Genomic DNA, 9491 nt, shown 5'->3' with positions numbered 1-9491 from the left:
GCTGTCCTCCTCCTTCCATGCTGACAGCTTGCACTCTCCCAGCTGCCATGGGGGATGAGCCTGGTGACTCCCAGGGAAGGGACATGATTATTTCTGCTTTCTTCTTCTTTTCAAAGCCAGCAGGGTTAAGTGGCTGGAGAGAAAATGTTCTTCATATTTTGGCCTTTTATAGCGAGCCCTTCATGGAGGGATCTCCCAGCTTGCAGACTCTGCTAAGCTTTTGCAAAGTGCTTTTGTGATAAACAAAGTAACTTGAGCAAAACTGGAAATCCAGTGGCCAATGCTAATAAACCCTGAACTGCCTCATGTCCACTTGGCTGGATTGTGGCAGCCTGTTGGACATCCCAGGGGAGTAAGGCAGAATTTGAAGGAAACTGTAGTAGAGTTTACACACAAGGGTTTAAAATTATGCAGAAGGGGATTTATTCTCTTCACCCTGCTTGTTTATAGAATGTAACCGATTTGCTGCAGACCTGGGAGCCCTTGGGGCAAGGGAAAGATCCTCTGTGTGAAGGGGAAAGTGCTGCTGGCTGTGGTGGGGGCAGAAGCTGAGTCCTGGGGCTGCACCAGGCAGTTCCTGCTCCTTCGCTGGGGGGGGGGGGGTAATGGCACTTTTTAGCAAGAGGGGGACAATGAAATGCTTTTATGCAGAAAGGCTCAGCAGTCACAAGTCAGCTTGGCAAGTGCTCTGCCAAGGGGTCTGCAGCTTCCTCACAAGGGGCAGCTCTGATCCCTGCTCTCTGGGACAGTGTCAGGACCCCAGGGAATGGCTGGAGCTGTGTCAGAGGGGTTGGGATGGATATTAGGAAAAGGGTATTTTCCCCCAGAGGGTGCTCAAGCACTGAACAGGCTCCCCAGGCAATGGTCACAACCCTGACCCTGCCAGAGCTCAAGGCATCCCATTTGGGATGGTTGGGGTGTCCTGTTCAGGGCCAGGGCTTGGACTCACCAATCTTTATGGGTCCCTCCCAGCTCAGGGTCTTCCATGATTCCGTGATTCTGTGACTCCTGGTTCTGGGGGATCTGAGCTGCTCCAGGGCAGCGCTTTGCACCTGCCACGCACGGAGGGGTGCCCGGTGTCCCCGGGGTGAGGCGGGGCCGGGGGCGGGCCGGGGCCGCCCCCGCTCCGGGCAGCCTTAAAATAGCAGAGGCGGGTTGCAAGCCCGCAGTGCCCCGCTCTCCGCACCATGGGTAGCAAGAAGGTTTGCATCGTGGGCTCTGGCAACTGGTGAGCGCCGGGCACCCGGGTCCCCTTGGCGAGCACAGCGCGGTCCCTGTCCTCCCCCGCCCCCCCTCGGCACCCCCGGTAGCCGGTGCCAGCCGTCCCCATCCCTGCAGGTCGCAGCGTGACCTGTGGTGCCCTGGGCTCCCAAGTGCTCACAACCATGGCCTCCCTCTGCCCTCGCAGGGGCTCAGCCATCGCCAAGATCGCTGGCAGCAACACAGCTCGGCTGAGCAGCTTCGAGAGCCAGGTGAACATGTGGGTACTGGAGGAGGAGGTGGGCGGCCGGCGGCTCACGGACATCATCAACACGGAGCACGAGAATGTCAAGTACCTGCCAGGGCACAAGCTGCCCCCCAACGTGGTGAGTGTGTGCCAGCAGTCTCTCCAAGGGGCAGAGCTGATTGCCAGGCTTTGGGGAGAGGCCAGTAGCTCTGGGGGGCTGCTGGAACCCCGGGATGTGAAGGCAGGGGATGCACCAAGCTGTGCGGGGCTCAGTTATGCCCTCCCAATGACCTTCATCTGTGCTTGGATGAGCTGCAGCCCTGGCTGTTCTCACTGCCCACCTTTGACCCTGCTCTGGCATCCCACAGGCTGGGCTGGAGGCCATGTGGCTGTCTCTGGGCTGGCATCATCCCACCCTGCTCCAGCCCCTCTGCTGGCAGGGATTTCAGCATGGTGACTTTGGGCCCTTCCTTCCCATTCATCTTCCCAGTCCCTAACAACAGTCGCACTCTATTCAGGTGGCAGAGCCAGACCTGCTCAAAGCCTGTGCAGGGGCTGATGTCCTCCTGTTTGTGGTGCCCCACCAGTTCATCGGCAAAGTTTGTGACCAGCTCAAGGGCCACGTGAAGAAAGAGGCCATTGGGATGTCACTCATCAAGGTGTGAGCAGGAGCAGCACTCTCCAGGGTGCCAGGCCAAGGCAGGGGAGCTGGAAGCAGCCTAGCTTGGAGTGGCTGCTAAGGGAATCTAGGGATTTTGGAGCAGAAATGGGCAGTGGGAGGAAGAAGGAAAGTGGGGGCAGGGTCATTGTGGAGATTTGGAGGTGTTGGTGGAGAAGGGTGAGTGCATATGGGGGATCTCAGGTGCTGAGAGGAGCAGGGCACAGCTCTGCACATCAGGATCAGTCGGAGCACTGCAGCACAGGGAATGGCAGGATTGGGGTGTGTAGGGCAGGTGTCCAGGAGGGGCAGGTGCTCATTGTCTGGTTGGCAAGGTGGTGTTCAGTCAAAAGTTGGACTCAGTGTCCTTAAAGACCTTTTCCAGTGTAATTGATTCTGTGATGTCTGTCCCTGGCTGTCCCCTAGGGTGTGGATGAAGGACCAGATGGGCTGAGGCTGATCTCAGACATCATCCATGAGAAACTGGGAATAGAAATGAATGTGCTCATGGGGGCCAATATTGCCAGTGAAGTGGCAGAAGAGAAGTTCTGTGAAACCACCATCGGTAAGGAGCCAACAGCCCTCCTCGTTAGCAGCTTTCATTTGTGATTAGCAGGAAGAGGCAAAGGGTGGAGTATGGCGCAGCTCAAGCTCCTGTTGCCTTGGGTGAACTGGCCCTGTTGCCTGGGAAGACAGGAGACTCCATAGGAGCTGGCTGAGCTCATTCCCAGGGCTTGTGATGGGATCACTTGTTTCATTAACAAGAGTTGTGCAGCTAAAAGTTCCTGCCAGCATGGAGCCAGCATCAGGCAGCTGCCTAGCACAAATTAAAGGGGTGGGCAACAAGACGCCCTTTAGGAATAATTTCCATCCTTGATTTCCTTGGGCTTCACAGGATGCCCACCTGGATCTCATGTTATTGCCAGCTAGGGCTGCTTGAAAGTTCATCTGGTGACAGTTCCAACATTCTCCACACTGTTGGGGACTGTGCACAGAGCCAAAACAAACAGAACCGTTTGCTGGGTCAGAAGTTGTGGCATTCAAAGTGTCTGTTTTATTAAACAACAGCAAACACACTGGGCAGGAGGCTGGAGAGGTGGAGCAGAGCCCACAACCCCTGTGAGCACACAGGATCCTGCAGGGACAACCAAGACAGAAAGCTGCAACCCCAAATATGCAACCTTTGAGGATGCCTTTAACCTACTGAGCATTCAGAAAATCATTTCTGTCTTGCTTGACACAGCAGCATGGATTGTCCCTGTCTTCTGGGAATGTTAAAGTTGAACATTGCTTATCTGTCAGGCAGTGTGTGCCTGACTCTGTGTGGACCTGCAAATGTTTTGCAACACTGGTTGGGCAATAGGTTCCTCTCACTGGATGACCTTCAGGAGAGCATGGACCTACCTCATGGGTCTTCCCCATCATCTTCTTCTTCATTGCTTTGTCTCCTCAGGCTGCAAGAACATGAAGCATGGACAGATGCTGAAGGACCTGATGCAAACCCCCAACTTCCGTGTGTCGGTGGTGCAGGAAGCTGACACTGTAGAGATCTGTGGGGCTCTCAAGGTGGGTGTGCAGGGCTTGGTGAGCAGAGCCTGGTGCTCTGCAGGGAGCTTGGGGAGGAGGGATGATGGGCACTGGCACAGACAGCACTTGGGATGACACAGGCTGCTCATGGATGCAGCCAAGCCCCCAGTTCCATTGAGAAGAGATCCCTCCACATTGCCATTGTTTTCCAGAATGTGGTGGCTGTAGGAGCTGGTTTCTGTGATGGGCTTGGCTACGGTGACAACACAAAGGCTGCCGTGATCCGCCTGGGCCTGATGGAGATGATTGGCTTTGCCAAACTCTTCTGTAAGGGCCCTGTCACCTCCTCCACCTTCCTGGAGAGCTGTGGCGTTGCTGACCTCATCACCACCTGCTACGGAGGCCGCAACCGCAAGGTCGCCGAGGCTTTTGCCAAAACTGGGAAGGTGAGCAGAGCTGGAAGTGGCTGGCACTGATCAGAGTGTGGATAAAGCTGGATTAGGGGAGGTTTAGGTGGGATATCAGCAAAAGGTTCTTCACCCAGAGGGTGGTCAGGCACTGAACAGGTTCCCCAAAGCTGCCAGAGCTCAAGGGGCATTTGGACAACACTCTCAGGCACAGAGTGGGATTGTTGGGGTGTCTGTGGGGAGCCAGGAGTCCTACTGGATGATCCTTGTGGGTCCCTTCCAACCTAAGAATTCCATGATTCTATGATTCCTGCATCAACCTGATGAGCAGGCAGGGAGGTGATCCCCCTTAGCATTGTGGGATCTGTGTTTGGCTAGTGCTGCAGCCCAGCTCCAGGCCAGGAACGTGGTGCAGCAGCAGAGCTGCAGGTCCAGCTCCTCACTGCTGGGTTGTTTCAGACCATCGAGCAGCTGGAGAAGGAGATGCTGAATGGGCAGAAGCTGCAGGGTCCCCAGACATCTGCTGAGCTGCATCGAATCCTCAAGAGCAAGAATGCAATGGAGAAGTGAGTGCTGGAATCTCTGTGCTTCTTTGGGGTGGGGCTGGGACCTTTTCAGGAGCAGCAGGAGGGGAAAGCCCCCACCAGCTGGGCAGGAGTGGCCTGTTGGATGGGGCACAGTGCCATTGGCCCACCTGCTCCTGCATGCCATGACAGAAGTCGAGGTGCTCTGACTCTGCCGTCTGTGGTGACTTTGTCTGCCCACAGGTTCCCCCTCTTCACTGCTGTGTATCGGATCTGCTACGAGGGAAAGCCTGTCACTGATTTTATCACGTGTCTCCAGAACCACCCTGAGCACATGTAAGGGGCTCTGCCTGCAGACCACAAGTCCTGCTGAGATGTGCTGAGAGCTCCTGCCCACACCAACCTGATCTGCTGCCACAGCCTTGGAAGGAGTCCAGGTCTTCTGGGAGCCTTTGCAAACTGCTGGAAGAGCAGAGGTTCCCTTCCCCACCCCCAGACACCACCCTGGACACTGAGCCTGGCACAGAGGTACCTGCTGACCTCTTCCTCTTTTTGAAGAACTTGTTTAATTGCTGCTGCTAAGGTTTGCCCTGAGCAGGGCTGAGCATCTTCCTCCTTCCACTTCCTCACAGTGGATTCAGCTCTTGGAAGGATTCTGCCAGGCCATTATAATAGATAAGGGCTGGGCACTGCCTGGCAGGGAAAACAGTGTCCCAGGTCCTCCCTCTTAGCCCCATGGGGCCACTCTGGGTGACACCAGCTCTTCCCTACCTGCTGCTGCTTTTGCATTCCCTGTTGGTGGAGAGGGCACAGTCCCCTGCCAGGCTCCACCTGGTGAGTGGAGCTCTCAGGACTTCCAAATGCACTGAGGATCTTTCTAAGCGGCACCAGCACAGACAATGGCATTCCTTGCCACCCAGCCATGTGCTGCTTTCCCCCAGCTGCTCCTGCTGACCCAGGGACACTCTGGAGCTTGTTTATTTAGAGCTTTTGCTCTCTCCATCAGACCTGGCCCCAGCCCTGGGGAGCTCCCCTGTTGTCACAGGTTTGCCTGTGCTAATTCCATGTCTGCTGACTTCTCTCCCTATCTCAGTTTGACTTCTGGGGCTTGGCACTGCCAGGGACCAACTGCCCCTGAGTCTGTGTGAGCAGCTGGTGTGACCCCTGCCTTGTACCTGCACATCAGGCAGGTGGGTCACCACAAGGCACCTGAGTCATGTTGCTGTTAAGTAATTCCTCCACAGCCATACTTTGCCTTCCTCTGGCTCGCTTCAGCCTGTGCTTTAGACTGCTCTGTGCTTCCATGTGTGGCTGTCCAGGAGCTAAGGAAGGAGGTCTCACACTTTCCCTCATGTGGGGATGCTGCAAACTGCCCTCTGGCACAGGGGCAGGAATAGGCATATGATCCACAACAGGTATATGGAGATGTCCAACATCCCAGGACAGGACAGATGTCTTGGGCCTCACACTGAGCCTTTGAAATTTGCCCCTTGTCCCTCTGCTCTTCTGAAGCTGGTGGTGTTTGCTCAGGCCAGAGTGTCCAGTGGTCACTGATCCTACCTGGGCTGGAAAGCTGGAACGCTGCAAGGCTCCCTGTTCTGCCCCATTCAAGTCCCAGAGCCAAGGGGTCTCTGACTAGCAGTGTTCCTTTGAAATAACAATAAACATGGAGAGGAGATAGGAGATGCTCTCCTTGTTCTGTGGCTCCAGTGCATCACTGTTGCTGGGTTGGTGCCTGCTGGACTTGCTGAGTGCTCAGAACAGGGCACTGCCCATTCCCTCTTGGCTCTGCACCCTCCCGTGCTGTCCCAGAAACAGCAAAAACATCCCTGTAGGTCCCCGTTTATCCACAATGTCACACAGTGTCCCACTTGCTTTGTCTCAGCAAGTGACAGTTCCAGGATTAAAATTTGGCTGTAGGACTATGGCGGGTTGGGATTGCAAATTGAGCCGGGTCCAGAGTCCTCACCTGGGGCCAGCAGGATCCAGGCCAGGACTGCACTGTGCCCCGCACACCCCAGGCCTCCTCTCTTCTGACGTTTGGGGCTTCCCAGGACACACTGTGGGATTTTATTCATCTCTTCCCAGCTGCTTTTCCCAGACTCGCCTTGTTCCTGTGTGTCTTTAAAGGAGCCCCGTACTGAGTGACCTTTCCAGGGCTCTGAACCCTCTGCTCGGTGTCTTACAAGGGGAATTTAATCTGCTGGCACTGCACTTGTTTCTGTGCCTTTTATTAGCCACGTTTTCTCAGCAGGCACTCTGCGACCTTTAAATTCAGCAGAACTGTCGTGTGGGGGGAGCCAACACGGCTTCCTCTGCTGAGGAGCTTTATTGAGCTTGGAGGAAGGATAAAGGAAGTCCAGCGTGTTCCTGCAGGGCTGGCACGACTTCTAGTTCTCTTTGTCTTCAAGGGCTTCAAGGAATCCAAGTGTTTGGATACGAAGCTCATGCAGAAGAGAGGGTCCCTGAGTTCTGCTCCCTCACACAAACTCCTGTCAGCACCTGCCTGGAGCCGCAGCAGAATCCAGCAGGAATTTGTGTTTAGCTGGGAGCTCCTCTGCGATAGAAATGCTTTGTGCATCCCCCTTGCCCTGGAAGCGCCCGAATTGCTGCAGACCCTTGCTGAGGGTCCCAGGTCTCCAGCGATCTCTCGCTTTTAAACACACCACACTGGAGCTGGATGTCCCAAGCTATAAAAAGTCTTCCCTTTGCCATTTGGAATTATGTTCTGCAGGCTCAGCACATCCCACTGCTGCAGCCCCGGGAGCTGCTGCTGGGGGAAAGAAGGATGAGGAGAGGATAAAGAGTGACCCTGGCTGCTTCGGAGCTCCAGGGAGCCCCGGATAGAGCAGGGCTGGCACAGCAGAGTTCAAATGCTGGAAAGGAGCTCTGGGAGGGGAGCAGCTGCCACAGGGAGGGACAGGAGGGGACCTGGGGGAACATGGCCTGTTGGGAAGGAGGCTCTGGGCTGGGGGCACACTGGGACCCTGGGTAGTCACCAGGGCCCTTGGAATGGCACAGGGACCCTCAAGAAAGCGCTGGGACCCTCAGGATGGCACCAGAACCGTTGTGAAGCCACCTTGACCGTCGGGATGGCACCGCGTCTCCAAACCTCAGGGCTGCAGCAGAGCTCGGAGAGCCTCGGTTCCAATCCACGCGTGGCCAAGGACTGTCCTTTGCGGACTCCCGCTCCCTCCTCAGGCAGGGAGACTCACGGGTTGCGTGGTGCAGGGAGGCCCGTGTGGGCTGCGCCGGGGGGCCCGAGGCGGCGGCGGCGGGAGCGGCCCCTGAGGGGGAGACTGCGGCGGGGCCGCCGCCAGGGGGCGCTGCGGGCACCGCGCGGGCTTCCCGCCCTCGCCGACGGCCACACGTGACCGCGGCACACGTGACGACGCGAGGCACGTGACAACCCCTCGCCACGTGACGCGGCCCGGGAGAGCGGCGGAGCGGGACGGGAACGGTGAGTCCGGAGAGGCCGGAGCGAGGCGGGGCGGGACGGGATGGGAGCGGGGAGTCCGGAGGGACTGGACCGAACGGGACGGGATGGGACGGGATGGGATAGGATGATGGACGGGACGGGCGAATCCGTGCTCCCGGCCCCGCTCCCCGCCGCCTTCTTGCGGGCCGGTAGTCAGTGAGTTCTCCAGGGACCGCTGCTGGGTCTCATTCACCGTGTCCATGACCGTGTCCATGACCGACCTGCATGAAAGGACCCTGAGCGGGTCTGGCGATGATGCGGAACGCGCGGCAGCGGCTCATCCACCTGAAGGCTGTCCGTCCAGCAGGGCCTTCATCAACTGGAGAATTGGGCAAAGAGAAACGTAATGATTTATTAGAATAACCTAATGAAGCTCAGCAAGAGCAAGTGTAGGACCCTGCACCTGCGGAGGAATAGTCCCAAGTACCAGTGGAATCCTGGCATGCATCAGGAAGAGTGTGACCAGCAGGTCAGGGAGGGGATCCTGCCCCTTGGCCTTAGAGATGCATATCCAGTGATCCAGTTCTGGGCTCCTTATGTCAGGACAGACAAGGAGCTGCTGGAGATGGTCCAGTGCAGGCCACAAAGATGTTGAGGGATCTGGAGCATCTCTCTGAGGGGAGCCTGTGGGAGCTGGGCCTGGTTAGTCTGGAGAGTAGACTGAGAGGGGATCTTATTAATACATATAAATACCTTCAAGGGGTCAAAGGATGATGCCAGACTCTTCTTGGTAATGCCCAGAAACAGGACGAGGAGCAACAACCACAAACTAAACCAAAATAAATTTCACCTCAACATGAGGAAGAACTTTCCATGGAGAGGGGCAGAGCACTGGAACAGCTGCCCATGGAGTCATGGGAGTCTCCCTTTCTGGAGACACCTGGACATTCTCTAGTATCACCTGCTATGGGTGACCCTGCCTGGACACGGAGAGCTGGACTGGATGATCTCCAGAGGTCCCTTCCACCGCTGACTATCCTGAGATTGTGTCTCTCTCGCAGGTGCAGCCATGGTGTCCAAAAAGCAGCTGGCAGATTTTGGCTACAAGGCCTTCTCTGGCTCCATGATGCTGCTGACGGTGTACGCTGGGTACCTGTGCAGTGTCCGCGTCCAAAGGATGCTCCAGCACCGCCGCCAGCGGGAGAACGCGCCCGGCCCCGAGAGCTGAGCCCATGCTGGGACCGGCCCCAGGAGCTGGGACCAGCTCCACCTTCCCTGTCCCCCCTGGGCTGGGGGAGGCAGATGGAGTGCAATAAAACCTGTGTGAAAGTGGCCAGTGTGGTGGTGTGTGGTGTCCCCCAAATCATAAACTGGCCTGGGCTGGGAGGGACCTCAAAGGTCACTCGGTTCTGATAGTAAAAGGTTTCTAAAATCATGGGAATTCAGGGAATTGGAAGGAAAGTTGGGGTTGGTACACCCTGGGAAAATGTTAGGCCTTGTCTTTGCTAGA

General features: G+C 56.5%; 2 protein-coding genes across 4 annotated transcripts; both read left to right on the top strand.

The window, feature by feature from the left end:
• Positions 1 to 1131: 1131 nt before the first annotated feature.
• On the top strand, positions 1132 to 6246 carry GPD1 (glycerol-3-phosphate dehydrogenase 1). Of its 2 annotated transcripts, XM_053967615.1 has the most exons (8): positions 1132 to 1228; positions 1409 to 1586; positions 1966 to 2106; positions 2532 to 2670; positions 3559 to 3671; positions 3845 to 4078; positions 4499 to 4605; positions 4807 to 6246. In XM_053967615.1, the coding sequence occupies exons 1-8, from the start codon at positions 1188 to 1190 to the stop codon at positions 4901 to 4903; spliced, it is 1050 nt and encodes a 349-aa protein (XP_053823590.1). In that variant the 5' UTR covers positions 1132 to 1187; the 3' UTR covers positions 4904 to 6246. The 2 variants fall into 2 exon arrangements, with proteins under 2 accessions (XP_053823590.1, XP_053823592.1); XM_053967617.1 differs by lacking the exon at positions 1966 to 2106.
• A 1677-nt stretch (positions 6247 to 7923) lies between these two features.
• On the top strand, positions 7924 to 9313 carry LOC128801657 (cytochrome c oxidase assembly protein COX14 homolog). 2 transcript variants are annotated; one of them, XM_053967710.1, is made up of 2 exons: positions 7924 to 8023; positions 9043 to 9313. In XM_053967710.1, exon 2 carries the CDS (start codon positions 9051 to 9053, stop codon positions 9207 to 9209), a length of 159 nt encoding a protein of 52 aa, XP_053823685.1. In that variant the 5' UTR covers positions 7924 to 8023; positions 9043 to 9050; the 3' UTR covers positions 9210 to 9313. The 2 variants fall into 2 exon arrangements, with proteins under 2 accessions (XP_053823685.1, XP_053823686.1); XM_053967711.1 differs by lacking the exon at positions 7924 to 8023 and adding an exon at positions 8080 to 8510.
• Positions 9314 to 9491: the final 178 nt, after the last annotated feature.

The sequence above is a fragment of the Vidua chalybeata genome, chromosome 30, assembly GCF_026979565.1.
Source record: "Vidua chalybeata isolate OUT-0048 chromosome 30, bVidCha1 merged haplotype, whole genome shotgun sequence".
Lineage (NCBI taxonomy): Eukaryota > Metazoa > Chordata > Aves > Passeriformes > Viduidae > Vidua > Vidua chalybeata.
The sequence above is the reverse complement of the archived record's forward strand: the minus strand, read 5'-3'. Positions and strand labels throughout refer to the sequence as shown.